Below are 16888 nucleotides of genomic sequence, written 5' to 3'. Positions count from 1 at the left end.
ATCATGTCTCCTTGGAGAAAAATGCAACTCCATTAATAAGAATGCAGGTCCTGACAACTTAAATAAACTCCATATAATAAACTAACAAAGTGTCTTAGGGGAAACAGAGAGCTGACAGGTGGCATACATGAAATGTGCTTTAACTGTGTGCTGCTCTCACTAAAAGCCGCTATTCAGACCAGTGGGTCCCATATAGTTGCTATATCTGCAAGCAAAATTTGCACTAATGTTGCTCTTAAAAGACAGAACTGAAGAGACATCACTAATGGAGCAATTCATGAGGTATCCCCAATCTGATGAGAAGTGAAGGAAGAGCAGGAAATGGGAAGCAAGCAGCCAGGCTAGCTGTTTTCTGGGTGAAGTGGTGAACAGGGAGACAACCAAGAAAAGCAGAAAATGTGCAAACTGGGAAAAAACAAAGCCTAATAGCAGACAAACTAATGGGAAGGTAGTTCAAAATTAAAGCACGGTACAGTAGAAAGGAGGAAGCCCAACCTGGAAGAATGCAATGAGGAGACCACATTGTTCCAGCTGGGAAATAATAAGGTAAAAGTAACCTACATTAAGAAAAGTGCTTGGCCCTTGCAGTGCTTTGAACACTTTCTGATGAAGGAAGTTTTGAGGGTAGTTTGAGATGACCTCAATGACAGCAATGGAAATTAGACTCTTAACACCATTAGATTAAATGCGCTGAGCAAGTTCCATAACCTCAGTGAATACAGAGATTCAGGCTCAAGGAGTGATCAGGATCCTGGAGCAAGCAGAGCAGGACTAACAGTGGTCCACATGTTGCTGGACCACTGTTCAACAACCTGAAAGAAACAGTACAACATTTAAAACACGTGATTCAGCAGCAGAGCTCCCAGAAAGCAGCAGGACTTCCCCAAAGAGTTCAGCAAAGTTCATAACCTTGCGGCGACTTCTGTAAATCAGCGCCACAGCTGAATTCATGCCAGACAGGTCCAATTCACTGCAATTACAAAAGCAACTGCAAGATCAAAAGAGACTGACACTTTATCCCATTATTTTACTAAGTGTTAGAAGTCAAAATCAAAGCTACACAGGGATAAACTAAGACCTAAGCTCAAAGCAGTAGCAGTACATCCCAGCTACTCCACATGTAGCTCCTGGGCTGCACAACAGATGGGTATTTCAGATAGGTTTTTATTTCTTTCTAGGGCAGACTTGACCTTAATCCAATACAAATTAGTTCATAATACTATCAGAGGATACAAGCAGACGTGTTCAAGAAACTGCTATCCAATGCAACCAACACTTCTACTAATAATAGCAGAAGGAAATTCAGACAATGAAAATGGGGCAATTGCAGCTTACTGGTTTGATGTAAAATTTTAGATTATAAACAGTCCGGAGCAAGCCACGCTTTACTAGAGGTAGGGGTCATAAACTAAAAGGAAACTGCAGTGAGGCTCCAAGATCACCTTCACTGCAGGAAAGTCAGAAGTCCAGTGCCTACCAGATCAAAACATCAGCACAGGTAAAGCCTAAGAAGATGAGCACTTCAGATCAAGCTCTCAAGTCCTAGGACTCAGTGTAATGGCACAGTGCCACTGGACAATCTTATTGGACTTCACAGGTGAGAAGGACAGCAGAAGGTAAGCGGTAGCTAACTAAAATCAGAGAAGTAATGATACTGACATCAAGCTCTTCACAGTTCTGCACAATCAGCCAACTGGAAAGGGCAATGTCACCAGGTGCCCTGCACTTAATGCAGAGCCCTGAAGCAAAGGCATTGGAGTGTCTGCACACAGGCAGTGGCAAGAACCTTGAAACAAAAGAAACTGATGGCAGAAGGAAGGTCATTAGCTAGCTATCAAGAGTGATTTTTCCTTCCAGCGAGAACCAGAATAACAATACAGTGTACTTCACAGGCAATGCTGCTGCATTTTCTATGGCTAGGGCCACGAGGGTCTGCACCCTGCTCCAGAGAGCTTCCTGCTTGAGAAGGCTGGGCCAGCAGCAGCTGCCAGACAATTCTAAAAAAAAAAGGCCATTTGAACTGTGACCATCCCCATGCAGCAATACACTGACATTTCCAGTCAGAAATGGCCTCTTTGCAAGCAGGGAAGTAAAGATGGGGCTTTGCCTTCAGCTTTCACTCCTTCCCATGTCAAGAGGAACATATGTGTCAAGTGCCTTCTGCGGAACTCCAGCAGCCACTCTGCACACCACTCACATCACTTCCATGCCTTCCACAAAGGGCTCAAACTCTTAGCTACGCTCCCACCCATCATTCAATAGCTTTGCATAACTGTTCATTCCACATGGCCTACAAGATATTTCTCTGAATATCTGAATCACTCTCCACCATAACTGTCTTCCAGTTTCTGTTAACCCTTCTGTCTTGCTATAATTTCAAGTCTATAAGCACTATCAATAACTCTTCTACTTTCACCCCTCTTCTTACTGCATCTTCTATCACTTGAGTGTCAAAATGTTCCTTTCATGCTTTTCAGTGTCCTCATGAGACGCATTTGTTTTGCCTCCTTCCTCCCAATCATGCTCCTCACCAGATCTGAAACCAGTTCCCATTTCACTACCCACTGTAAGATATCTGTGTGTAGTAGTGATAGTTTTCATCGTTTTCCTTCTACTAATGCACCTCAGAGAAGATGCGGATGGCCTCTGCCACGATCCAAAAGACAGATCCTTGAACAAGCTGTGTGCAGCACACCAGGTGACATGTCACATGGATGGGTATATGCATGCCCACACCGTGAATGCTAATATGAACAATTGTTTGAAATAAGGAAAAGTACTTCTCCCATTTAACTAAAACCCACGCCTGCAATCCCAGCTGCCTTGTCACCACCTTTGACTCATTCCTCAATCCCTCCCCTCCTCCAGCCTCCATTTCTCTCTGCGCAGAATCCCAATTGCTTATGAGAAATTAGAGAATGACATTACTTCTTCCATCTTCCTAGCCCCCCCCATCCCTCCTGCTATTCCTCCATCACATTCAGAAGAATCTTGCCAAGCTTTTAAGCTTTCCACTTGCCCTGATGATATTATCCTATTTCTTTTGTGCTGATTTCCACCCCTCATCACTTGTCAGTACACATTTGTATGCTCTTCTTTTCTTTCACAATACAAATGTGCATTAAGTTCTTGTATCTCTAAATTCCTCAGGCACTGGACCACAGATTGAACGTGTCGGGGTGAAAAGGGGAAATGTATTCATCATGACCTTTGTTTTCTGCTCAGTCTTCTTTTCAGCTCTCAAATGCACCACATGAACAGGCAGTCACTTCTCTTTTCCTGACAAACACAGTGCTCACTACGGCAAAACCACTTTTCATGTTTCCAGCCTACCTTCCATCTCTCAAATACTATTAGAGCTGCTTTGCGTTTAGTAACCATTTCCTGGTCAAAGCTCAGAACTAGTTTCCTAACCATCATCGCTCCTGACTTAGCAGAGGTCATAATATTTTTAATTCCTGAATTGCTCCTAAGTAGGCTTCTGTGTATGACTTCCACCAGTACCACACTCACCTCCCCAGAACATGGAGGAGACAAACAGGTGATTATGAACATAACGACAGCTTCTCCCACACCAATCTCTGTGCACTGCCAGCTCTGATGTTTATCTAACTGGTCATACGCAACATCCACACTGCTGTAAAACCAGGTGGGTTGAAACAGCTTGGTACAGCTGAAATTGCATACAGTTATAGGCAGTGCTTGAAGCAAGGGAAAGAGATGGAGATCAGGTTCCCAGATCAACAAGGCCTGTACTCAAAAGTTAGGCTACCAGGGCACTCAGCATGACTCAAGAGCCCAGAGCACTTGTCTTCATAGATGAATTCCTGGCTCACAGCTCTTGCTAATTTTGAACTTGTAGAAACACAGAGACTGCTGGATTCCAACTCACACAGAGCTCAGCAGGTGAGCGTCAAACTAATGTTCAAGTAAGCAAAACACAGTTTCCTGCAGCAGTGCAGACATGCAGCTCTTTCTTAGTTCAAAATCAACTCTCTGCGCTCCTGTAAACAACGGAGACCATCTCTCCTCTGTCCCCACCACTGAACTAGAGACATATCCATTCAAAAAAGAAGGCACTGGAGGGAACGGTATATGCAGAATACACTTTCACACTTGATTTGTTTGTATTTGTTTGTCTAAAATCAGTGTACAAAATCTCCTCCAGCTTACTTTTGATTGAACTATGAGAATTAAAAATTTGAACCAAGATTACATAATACTCTCACCTTGACTAGGGCCCTTATTTGCCGGTGTGGAAACACTGTTAGGATCCTCTGCCTTCTTTAAGAATGTCTGTTTCATGCAGGACATTTACTACCTCCTGACATCACTCCTACTTGTTTAACACCAACAACAAATGTAGCTTTTATTCTCTGGGAAAAGTCCTATTTATTGATAGTTTGATGTACTGCTCAGTTATCAAAAACTCCAGGATAGCAAGCAGGAGGATCCAATGACACAATCTAATCTACCTGGGAAAGGGAGCTAGAGATCAATATACAGCATCCTTACCAATCCCTTATAAAATATACAACTCTGTTGCCATAACAAGAGCTTCCTTCATCTTCAATCAAGGATTGCTACTGAAGTGTCTATGCAGGTAATTTATAATGAAGTTGGTTCAAGATTTCATCTCCCCATACCATGCAAAATGTGTAAGCAAAAATCAGGATTATTCTCTGCACAGACAACAACAGTCTAATGTGGCAGGTCACTGAGAAGACCCACAGCTCCACAACTCTGCACACAGATCTCAACAGGTTCCCTGCCTTCCCTTCTCCTTCAAGAGTGGGGGTGATCTTTTTATTAAAAAAGAAAGAAAGAAAGAAGCAATGAGCTATGGGAAAATAATTTAAGGCTAAGTGAGCTTTACCACCCACAAAGAGACATGTCCCCAAGGGGCCTTCACCGCCCACAAGATGATGAGCACTTCTGCAAAATCTTACCCCGTCTGATATAATGGTATCGAGAAATTCATCACTTTAACAACGCATACAAAAGAAATCAGCTAGCACCCTTCACTTTCAAGAGCATCATCATTTTTCCCCAAGCTCCGTTTCTTGCCTTCCTAAATCTCAAAGCCAGCTTCAGCTTTCCAGTCACTAAAACAACAACAGAAGGGCCAGCCTGTATCCACAAATTCTATATACAAGCTCTCTCACATTCAGTGCTCATTTCTGTCACAAAGCACTTGAGCAGACCACGGCACATGAAATGATGCACATGGCTACTGAGGCCTCCTGTCCTGGGACCATAGGAGACATCTAGTTGAGGCTATCGCATAGACCAGAAACTGTAGGACAAGCTCGTACACTCATGAACTTCACCCTGAGTTCAGGGAACAACTTTGCTAGTTTAAATGCTTCACCTACCAAAAAAAACCACCAACAGTTTAAACAATTAACTGCCATAAGGTAGGTGGCAAATTCAATGAAGCAGTACCTTAAGAAATAAACAGAAAATTCAATTCTAGCAATACCCAATATCTGCTATTTGTTTCCAGTCTAAATTAGTCTGCATTATTTCTAATTCCTTTTGTCTCCTAAAGCATGCTTTATCAAAAACCCCTCCCCCAGTTCATTGTATCTGGACCAAACAACTATTACCTACTACTTCTTTGATTAGCTAAGTACATGAAGGTTATGGCACTTTATCTGAAGTTTTTCTCAGCAGATTTTTCTTGAGCTACTTCAAGTCCTTCTAAATCACAAAGAAAAGCTGTAAGTGGATTTTCATACCACCTAGAATGGTGGTATTAAAACCATACAAAAAAAAATAACAACAGTTTCATACTCTGATATTGCCTCCTTTGTTGTAAGGTTTTAGAGCTATGTAATCATGACAGGAATTCATGCTCCCCTTGACCATCACAAGGAATGAAGAAAATGCAGGAAAGATTTGTCCACTAAATCAACAGCCAATTTTACTGGCTGCAATCAGATGTGGATTGATCCCAGACCCAAGCTCCTGATTCTTCCACCAACCAACAGCAACAGACCAGTAACAATGAACTAAAGGCTCCTATCCACACTCAACAGCTGGCTCCTTTGAAGTACATCTTGCCTCTGGCCCGGGTCATTGCACAAAATCTGCTTCCTTTAACTGCCCGAAATCTTCCCCATTGTTTCAGCCTAATTTAGGGATTTGAGTACCATACTGTTCCTGTTTGAAACGTGCTTCCAAAAACGCATATGGAGGCCTGTGTACCAGGGCTGGTAACAATAACAGTGCAATTGCATCCCTCATCTCTTCTGGGAAATGTAATCATCGTAATCATCCCTCTAACAGAATGGCAAAAGTGTAATTAGCACTTTGGGGCTCTGTATTTGGGACCTCGTAACCCTTTAGCAGAATCTTCTCCTATGAAGGATTGGGAAGGACAAAGCCATAAGCATTTCTGTATCAGAAACTCTTCTCCTGGGGCAACATAACCAAGGACAACACATCAAAAACATCTCCACAACTCCTGAAATGCAGCCAGTCACAGACAACATCTGGCACACTTGAGTAAATGCAGATCTTCCCAACTACTGCTAATCTCAGTGCAGCCACATTTCCAGATCCTAGCCAAAAATCCCCTGACACCTAACTCCTCATTAAGCATATCCTGTAAGACAAAGGGGTCTGCACTCACTCTGACTGGAAAAGTTGTACTCATTTTAAATTGCATTTACAAATAAAATTGTAAGTTATGCTCATAACATATTGCAGCTAATCCACACCACCTTTTCCTACAGATTCATGTTGTGTAAGTAGCGGATTGAGCAGTTTTTGGCTTTCTGGTTCCACTTACCAAAAGGAAACTGAGACTCTTGGAACAAAATAAGTATCCCTAAAGAAAGCTAGTAACACAGCTTTCTCTAGTAACACTCGCACTTTCAGACAACGCCTGAAAGAGTCAGAAGTCCTCTGCAGAAAAAGTCATCAATGTCTTACAACAGGCTATCGCAATATGTTCAACTAGAAGCAGCTGTACCTACTGCTTCAAACAGAACTCCATTTTCACATACAGGGAGCCCAAATATCATTTCACTACTCTTGTGTACTCCATAATTCAGAGAATCTCTGAAGGTCAGTGATGGAAAGGATCTCTGGAGATTCCCTAGTCTAACCGTCTTGCTCAGTGCAGGCTGAATTTCCTGGCACTGCTGCTCTGCCAAGCAGTATTTAACCTCTGGAAGCAAGGCATTCCCAAAGGAGCACGCTCCATGCAAACCAAACAGCTAATTCTTTTCCTCCCCTCAACGTTCCTTGTTTCTTAGTTTGTTATACCACCTCTGCTGCTTCCATTTTGTCCATTCTGCTTCTCTTCTAGATGTTTTTTTTCTGCACCCAGTTGTCAGGGCAGGATGCAACCAGCCTAATTTGATGCATGTAAAGGTATCCACAATAGAAAGATACTTCTCCCAAATTCCTTATATAATGATGAATGATAAAAACACTGGCAGCTCCATATAAGATTTAAAGTACCTAAGTTCAGCTCCCTCCAGATGAATCAGAGCAAAATCTTCTCTCTCTAACTACTTCTACACAGGAAGCTTAGTTTCCCAAGTCAGATGACCAACAAATTACAGTGTAAGTACCCCCCACAGTGCAAATAGCTGTGGATTCTTATTTCCAGCTGACTCATATTCCCTATCAATTAACACATTCGCATTTAGCAGATTGAGATGAACCGCAGGTTAAGCTGCAAAAAACATAAAGGGAAGACAAGAACAAAAAGGATTAAGCAAAAGCAAGCTTTAAAACACTAGTAGCACTATTTTGACTTTCCAGTTGCACCTTTATTTAAGAGCCATTTTGAACACCTGCAGTTCTTGGACACAAAGAGGCAACTCTTAGTGTGTGAAAAAACTGATATACATATAATTTATTACAAGTTTATCTTAGTAAATAAACTGGGTTTAGAGACTGTGCATGATCCTTGACACTACTCTGGTCTCTGCAAAGAAACAGGATAGCATCTTACAAGGATTTCTCCTAAAATTCTGGGAGAGGAATTTCATTTGAAGAATATTTACCGCAAAGTTCATTTTCTGACGACAGTCATGATGTGGTAAGACACTGCAGCCAGTGCTGCAGAATCTATAAGACAACACTAGATCTAATAGTAAGATATAGTTAACTCAGACATTCATCACTGGCTTTTTCTGTTAGCTTGCTTCTGCCTTTTCACTTAAGACAACTCCATGAATTTGGCTGAGCGTACTGATCTTCTACTCCTTTTGACAATAGACAGATCTGCAGAGTAATGCAGTCAATGAACATAGATAGAAGTCTGCTTCTGTTACAAGTCTGCTGGGTACTGCTTAATACGAAAAGATGTAAGCCTTTGAGTCACCACCTTCTCTGTGGTCTCTCTATAGCCCATGTCACCAGCCAGCAAACATAAGAAGCTTAAAGCACTCCTCAAGTCTTTTTTTGACTGGAGAGCTGTAGATATCTATCACGTTTGTGACAGACTTGAGAACTGTTCACATTTTTTTGTGGAAATACAGCCTCTCACTCAGAAATACAAAGAAGAGAGGCTGTAGCATTGAACTGTAGACGTATAAAGCAGCTATAGCAGGGAGTGGAAAGTGTGCCTTTGAGGAACTGGAGCAACATCCTTCCCAGAGAAGTGGAGTACACACCTGCTAATGGTGATCAAAATGGGGGTGCAGGAACAAGAAGGATGTATTTTCCAATCAACTTTCAATGACCTTTTGGAGTTCAGTCATCTATTTCTGTCCTACCTTGTACAGCCTGGCATTGCTGCAAGCACATCTGAAAGGTGAGGGCATCTCAGAATAGAATTCACAACTTGCTATGACACTGGATGCAACAGAACACAGCTAGGTCAAGAAAGCTTAGCTACGGGAGGCATTCACACCTGTGATGCCAGAGGAACTGGAGAATCTAACTGCAGCACTGTTTCCAGGGAAACCAAAGCAGCCTCTTATCATGATCACTTTCACCATTAGCGCATAAACGAAAGGTTACTGGGTGAATTCTAGTAGCAGCAGCAACAAATACTCTTTCCAGTTGTCTATGTCAGAGGCTCATCAACATCCATTTTAACTCATGGTGAGTTATAGTCATTCAGTTGTATTTGAACAAGTGAGCTCTTAACACAGCTAGAGTGCTAACAGATTGGGAATATGCAGCAGGAGACATCATTAGGTCACTGCCCTAATTCTCATTAGGAAAACTATCATGACCTCATACAAATCTTCCTATCACAGAGAAAGGACAATATTTACACACCATCTTAGCTAATCTTTATCTAAATGAAACTTCAGATGTTCCAGCTATTGTGCCTTAATAGTTTCTGGCAGAAGTACAGAAACAAGAAGCTGAACTTCTGCATCACTTGTAGACATACGACCTGAAATTCTCCCAGGGACACTAACTCTGAACAACAGGACAGTTTATGTGATTCTGCAAAAATATCATCTGGGTACCATACGTGAAGTCCAGCAACCCAAATCAAAGGCAGGCTGTCAACCTTCCAGTACTATTAAGTTTAAGGTGACAAAGTAATTTCACTTACAGCCTCAGCTTTATTCCAATGAAAGAAATAGCCATCACAATTCCTATTACACAGCTTTGTTGGCACCTACACAGAGAGATGCAAAACTGCACCATTATCCCTCTCGTAGCAAGTTATATACTGAATAGGGATGAGTAATGGAAAAATCTGAAACACCAAGCTTATTTCTTGAAAACATGCGTTTAGTCTCCGGTCTGAGTCTATTACCCTAAAATAGCAAGGAAATCACTCAAAATCTGTAAACGTAGACTGTCATTCAGTGCCATTCAGACCTTCAGTTATCCTGAGTGTGGATTTCCTCACGAGATGGAGAACTTTGAGCAACTGTGCTGGAAAACATTTCAGTAGATAAAGTCTGGTGGCAAAGTCAGAACACACAAACACAATCTGTATCTGCACACTGAAAAAACCTTTTATTTGTGGAGACACGTGTAACAGAAAGTTGTCCACTAAACCAAAGCAAGGTGAGAAAAAAGCATTTCCAGTACAATTTCATTTGAAGATCCCCTGCTGACTAACAGGAACATCAACAAACTGGCCTCTGTGTCAATTTTTAAGGCCCCCTGTGAAGTTCCTTGGCAAACACTGATCTTCTGAGCTTTGCACTAAACTGAAACCAATGCCTTCTTTATTTCACTGTACCAACTGCATGTCTTTGTCTACCCTGAAGTAGCTGGATAATTACTATAAAGCCTTCAGGAAAGGCTCATGCAGGCAAAAGAGGTCAGAAGCACTTCAGTAGAAATGAAGGGGACTTATTTTTTAAAAAAAATAAAGAATATTTACTCATTTTTAATAACATATTAGGACCTACAGCTACCTATAATTAGATGCCAAAAAACCATCCATGACTTGATTCTCATACTACTTCCTGTCCTGCTCACAGTGTGACTTAGGATGAAGAAATCTGCAAACAAAATTCTGGACAGAAGTCCTCAGCCTCAAGGAAAAATATATATTTTAAAAAAAAAGAAAAAGAAAAAAACAGTAGGAGGTGGTAAACAACACCGAGCTGTGTCTTCCTTGATCCAGAGCCAAACATGTTATGCTGCTGAACTCTGCCACAGCACTAACTCCCATTAAGAAATGTGTAACCTCATCTCACAGAACAGCTCTTTGGTCTCTCCTGGGAGGCACAAATGCCTATCAGAACAAGAAGAAAAAACACACACTGCTGGTTAGACTAGAAGACAAACAGTCCCAAGACACTGTAGTCCATTGTATGAAATAGGTCAGCCTTATTGAATACAAAACCAAAATGTATTTACTGCTTTCACTGACACTTAAAAGAAAAAAACAAAAAAAAACAAAAAAAAACATCATCCAACTAGTTTTCACTGTATGGATGCCTCCTCGGAGACCATAACTCCATCATCTGTGTCAGTTCAATAAGGAGAGAAGAGTCCAAAGGGCAGCATACAGCCCACACTAGAGTATCAGAAGAGCTACCAATTGAACTCCCAGATTTCTGATAAGTCTTGAAATAAAAGGAGAACATGGAAGACAGAAAAATATGTTAGTGTTATACCAGTATTTTAAAAGGTTGAAATAGGATGAGACGTGTCAGTCTTGTCAGCCTGACATTGATTCCAGACAAAATAATGAAAAAGCTGATATAAGATTCAGTTAATAAAGGATTAAAGGAGGACAGTGTAATTACTGCCAATCAACACAGACTTTACAGTAAAATATAACTTGTCAAACTACCAACACTTTTTGGTGTGATTACAAGTTTGAATGCTACTGGTAACAATGTTGATGTAATACATTTCCATACAGTGTTTTACTTGGTGCCACAAAACACAGTGATATAGTGTATCATGTCTGCTAACATAAAGATCTACACTGTGCCAGTAGATGACTGGAGAAGGACAGTGCTACTTGGACTTGTTTTTGTTCCAATGCTACATGCAAATTAGGCTGCTGGCATGAGATATCTGTCTGTCACGATGACTAGTACCCTTTAATTCCCCCCACCCTGAATTCCCATCTGCTTTACCCATCTGTTATCACCTTTCCTACCTTCACCCAGAAGTGCTTTGGAGCAGGAATGGCTGCACGTCCTTGTCAAATACAAGCGTATTTAACCCTGACCTAAACCCTGCCTGACATCTATCTCTAAGTCCTCCCATACCAACAATGCCATGCTGTCAAATCCACAGTTTTGCTTTAGTGCTAGCCTATCTGCTTAGGTAACTCGTTATTTTGGGGAGTTCATTAAAGATCACATTTGTTCACAAGACACTCTCACCTAGCATGGACCTACTGTCTTTAAGAATTGCAGGAGAACAACATTAGATAATGGAAAGTTGTTCATATAAAGCAGAAAATGTGGACAGAACTTGACAGCAAGAAGTTTGACACTAAGAAATTTAGTCAGTGCAGCACAAAAAACACAAACCCTTAGGATCTGTCTGCTTCTTTTGTTTCCTCTCCTCATACAGCAATAAATGGGACAGGAGAAGCGTAACCAACAGCTCCCATGTACACGTGGCCACAGAAGACTACAGTCAGCTTTTACGCAAGCTGTCAGGCTAGGAATTTGTTTTCTGGCATCTTTCTCAAATCCTGCAGAGGTTGCATAAGAAATACATTTGGCATTTATGGATTAAAAAAAAAAAATAATCAGAAGTAATAGATTGGATGCACCATAGGACGATGCAATTCAAGGCACTGAGGCTTAGATTAGCCTGATTTAAGTGAAAGATGATTCATTTTTATCTCAGCCAAGCCTGGCAACCTCACCTGTAATTGCCAGGCCAGGATTAAAGTACTCATGAGTTTTTTCACTATGGTAGTGAAGAAAGAACTACTGCTTTGGCAAGGGCTAACTGGAAAAGAAGGCATATTATCTGCATTGCAACTTTCAACAGCCCCAAAATAAAGTATCCAAAAATGCCAATGCTGCTGACTGACCTAATGGCCACAAGAAATTCTCTATCTCACAACTGCCACCTCGTTTTCTAGTTCTCATCCTTCACACCTCCACCTAATATTTACATCTTCAACTTTCCTGGCATCTGTAACACATTAACATGTTTTTGAACGCAAGTGTAAAACATTTTGAAAGCTGAAAGTGTATGTAAATACCAAAATAAACAGAATGCTGATATAAAGCATGACAAGGAATTACTGCATTAGGAGAATTAATTACTTTTACATTTAAGTCAACAAAAGTCTTCACTTGGAATCCCAGCCATTTCCAGTGTGAGGTCCTGTAACACTGCAGCAACCAACAAACCTTTCCTAAGGTATATTCAGCACAGTACCATACAGAAAAGATTGGTCTTGTAATCATAGGGCTTCTAGCAGACAACTTCCATCTTCTTTTGTTAATCTTGGCATGCACGCTGCAAACAGCAAACGTTGTGAATTTTTGGGCTCGAATTCCCTAAAATGTGCAAGGAGAAGAAGCCAGGCTCCTTCCCAGTCACTAAGGAATAGGCAGACTAGGAGGAGGGCTGGAAGAGGGATGAAGGCAGGTGTCTCCTGCAAAGCTGGGCTGCAGAAAATCTCTGCAGTGTTGCCTGGCAGCAAGTAATTATCTGCCAGTGTGCTGTTTCCATGTGCCAACAACCAAAGCCCACACAGGCAGCAAGCATGGGAAAGTACATGCGTCAGCTAAAGCTTCAAGCTAATTCCACTGTTTCCTAATAAAAAATAGCGGAGGTGCTTTGAAGCCTAATCTATTGCAACAAGGTCTATGAACCACACATCCACTCAGACAAAAACGACCACAGACAAAAATCCAAGAGATGCTTCTGGCACTTAAGAGCCAGAAGACAAGACCCCTCTCCTACAGATGCAAAAACCATGCAAAAACCACAGCTCCACAGCAGAACGGTTGGGAAATATCCACAACATGGCTTAGGCATAGTTGATCATAGCTTAAGATAAGCTAAAGATCTCTCAAGAGTCCTCACGACCCTTACAGCACTCCTTTCAGTGATGAAACTACCTACAAACAAGAAAAAAAGCACATCTGGTCTGTCTGTCCATACCTTGTCTGCTGTTCTCCCTCAAGCTCCAAGATGCCTTCCCTGTACTTAGGTTAATTACAGAGCAACTCAGAATCAGACAAAAAAGCACCCTCAAGAGTTATGTCATCCAGAACCATTTCATTCATGAGCTGCCAGTGTGTCGACTCTTGTCCCCCTCCACATCCCCTCCCGCCTCCGCTTGCCCTTTAAGGCTCCCAAATGCCTGTGCACCATATGCGGTGGCAGCCTAGCTTTTAAATACACACTTATTAACATCCTAATTGAATCCTGCATTGCCTTGTGTGCATCTTGCCAGCCAGAACACGAACAAGGCACCCTATAATTCAATTAGAAGGACCTGCAGCAAACTGATCATTAGTCTGTCAGGTTGTTAAGTAAAAGACATCTAGAAATAAGGAAGGAAGCTAAACAAAGACAACTGTTAACAGCACCCCTCCCCAAATCACGCTGACATTCCCGTACACATCTTCGAAGAATGGAATCTGCAGTGCCCAAGAACTTGAATGATAGTTTACCATCATGCCATAACAGTCCTCTCTCTTGTTTCAAGGGACTTCAAACATCAACAGTCGGAACTAGCCTTTTTCTGATGGTTCCTCTTCTGCACAGATTCATACATAACATACATAATTTCAAACAAGAAAATCTCATTACCTGCCAAAACCCGGTTGACAGAAGAATGAGTGGCCAAGCCAGGCTGTCCCCTTTCATGGAAAATTCCAGCATAAGGCAAGTACTCTGGCAGCAAGAAGCGTCTGCAAAACAGAGACCGTAAATGTACCTGAAGACACATCTCAGTATCTACAGCAATAGCTTTGGCAAAACATGACTAAATCTCAGCACACTGTAGCAGAAGGAAGACTGGACTCCTCCGCTTTAGCCAGCCACTTCACTGCTTGAAATGAATAGTAAATTACAGATTAGATCTTCCTCTGATCAGTGCGGCTTTGAAGTCACCATCAAGCAAATCCCTTACCTCCCACAATAGCTTCCTAATCTTAAACCAGCAAGTCTCACTAAGAATTTCCCATCAGATTCTTTTCTCCTCCTATTATATCCAAACATGCAGGTAAATGCTAAGATCACTGATGATGCCAACACGCCATCTCAAGAGTTCCAGAAGTTGCCAACCAAGAAAACATCAGCCTTAAACAAGAAAGAAAACTGATCTGAAAGTGCCTTGGAGTTGTACTGCAACTAGCCCCTACAGGACTTTCTGTTCTTACAAGTAGAAGCCTTACCTTGGGACAAAGCGCCCCAGCGATGGTGCAGACATGCGGGCATTCCGGGGAGCTCGGTGCCTGGATCGATCTCCATTGTCCCTTCAGCAAAAGAAAAACAAATAAAAATTGCATATTGAAAATACAATGTAATAAAGTATTCTACATGAACAGGAAAAAAAAGCATTGTCAACTGGTCATCCTGAGGACACCATTGAGTTTTAATGGTTCTTTTGCATAAGTCATATGCTTCTTGTGTTCCAAATTCACACAGTTTACTATACCAGAAATGTCTGATAGCTTTGTGTACAGGTTGCCTAATACAGAGTTTGCTCATCGTTTGTGTCTCAAAAGCATCAGCAAAATCACAGTCAATTAACTAAAGTCAGTACGCAAATAAATGAATCAGAAACCTTGGGATTTGGACCATGAGAACAAAAGCAAGCACACCACAGTCCTCAAGAAAATGTTCTGCTAGACGAAGACATCTGCAACATTTCACCTGTTCATTTCCAATTCTGACTAAGGAACATCATTCTTAGCCTTCTGACATCATCCTCAGACTCCTTCTGAGCTCTCTCCCTTCAAAGTCCAGTCTAAGTGCCATCACAACTTGAAATAGATCTCACTTTTCACAATCTTTTCCTTTGAAGTCAGAAATGTTAAGTGGTATCAGACAAAAACACAACTCTTCAAAAACCTCTCATTCCTTTTCTCAACAAATGACTGTACCTTGGAGAATGAGGTGAAAGGGTTTAGAATGTTTTGTCCTACAACAGGTACAGGAAAGCCTTCTTCCCCATAACAGTGCAAGACCAAAAAGACTGCCCAGAGAAGTCATGTGGAACAGTCAGCCTTGGAAATCCCAAGCCACAGTTAGACAAAGCCATGGCTGATTTTGGCAAAAGCAACCCCACATCAAGCAGGAGCCAAGACTGAAGGACCTCCAACAAGCAAAAATCCTGACACTGCATTCACAGATGTCAGAGTGCCTGTAATCACACACACAGCTTTAAGACTGCAAGGAAAACAATGACACTCCATCACTGAGCGGAGTTCTGAAACAGATCTCTGCAACGCTTTACGCTTTCAGTTCAGAAATTTACTTTCTGCATGACCTTGCACAAGCAGTAAGTGTGTTCTCCTTGGACTCCAGACCCCCATCTGTCTGCAGTTCTAACTGCCCTCCTCCGAGACAGCTGTGGGGAGAATATTACTTCCAGACCCCTAGAATCACTAGAAAACTAAATATTCCTTATGTAACACAGTAGCAGTGCATTCCTAACCCACTCCAGCAAGTTGTGCATGTGGTTGGGATTGTTTTCTTTTTTTGTTATTTTGCTTTTTTAAAGTCAATGAGCAAGAAACGTGGGCTGAGAAGAAAGTCCGTTGCATGGCTGTTTCCCACACACTTGAGGAACCAAGAACACAAGAGCAGAGGTTGTTCTGCAAAGCTCATTAGCATTTCAAGTTATTTCCACTAAAATAAAATCTAAATCAAAGCTCATAGCACCCATTTCTCCTCCTGCTGCAGAAGCAGCATTTGCTATTCACAGCCAAAGCCACACCTCTCCCTGAGGTTTCTGTGGGGTTCCTGAAATCAGCAAAATAAAAGATTCTAATGGTCTTTTTATCAGAAGCCTCCATTCTATCAAGAAGCAGATCAATAACAGAAGAAATACTGAAAAGTCTGAGTGCTGGTATAACAGCTTTTTCCTGCTAAAGAGAAAAGGCCAAAGGGGACAGCAAGCATCCTGTTCCAGATCCTGCCACACACAGTAAGAGCTGCCAAAAGTCAGACAAGAAATAGATTTTTATTATTTTTTAAGAGTTCATGTAGTAGTCTTTGAAACTATGCTGATATGCAGCCCTTGGAGAGCTAAAGCCAAACAGTTTTCAGGATCTGTACTTGTTTTGGACATCTACTAGAATTACAAGATACTCTCATAAAGGACAAATAAAGGCAAGATGAACAACACGATTACACCCTGTAGAACTATCCAGATAAAGAGAATCTCTGCAACAGGCTTCAAAAGGAATGAGGAATTAGCTCTAGCAAAAAAATTTAAAGAGGTGAAGGTGCAAAGGTTCCCGCAGCAGAAATCAAGAGTCCTTAAGCAAGTAATTCTGGT

The 16888-nt window shown here is 41.6% G+C and overlaps 1 protein-coding gene across 3 annotated transcripts in view; it reads right to left on the bottom strand.

Moving 5' to 3' along the window:
* Positions 1-16888, bottom strand: part of AMBRA1 (autophagy and beclin 1 regulator 1) — a 120630-nt gene that overhangs the window by 56160 nt on the left and 47582 nt on the right. For 2 of the 3 annotated variants that reach the window (XM_015864396.2, XM_015864395.2), the window contains exons 10-11: positions 14778-14861; positions 14191-14291 (exon numbers count right to left, since the gene is read on the bottom strand). In XM_015864396.2, the coding sequence (XP_015719882.1) occupies positions 14191-14291; positions 14778-14861 (185 nt within the window). The remainder of the gene's footprint in view (positions 1-14190; positions 14292-14777; positions 14862-16888) is intronic. The other variant, XM_015864397.2, reaches the window with a different exon arrangement.

This window comes from Coturnix japonica, chromosome 5, assembly GCF_001577835.2.
Source record: "Coturnix japonica isolate 7356 chromosome 5, Coturnix japonica 2.1, whole genome shotgun sequence".
In the NCBI taxonomy this organism is placed as follows: Eukaryota; Metazoa; Chordata; class Aves; order Galliformes; family Phasianidae; genus Coturnix; species Coturnix japonica.
Note: the sequence above shows the minus strand (reverse complement) of the source record. Positions and strands in the feature narration are given on the sequence as shown.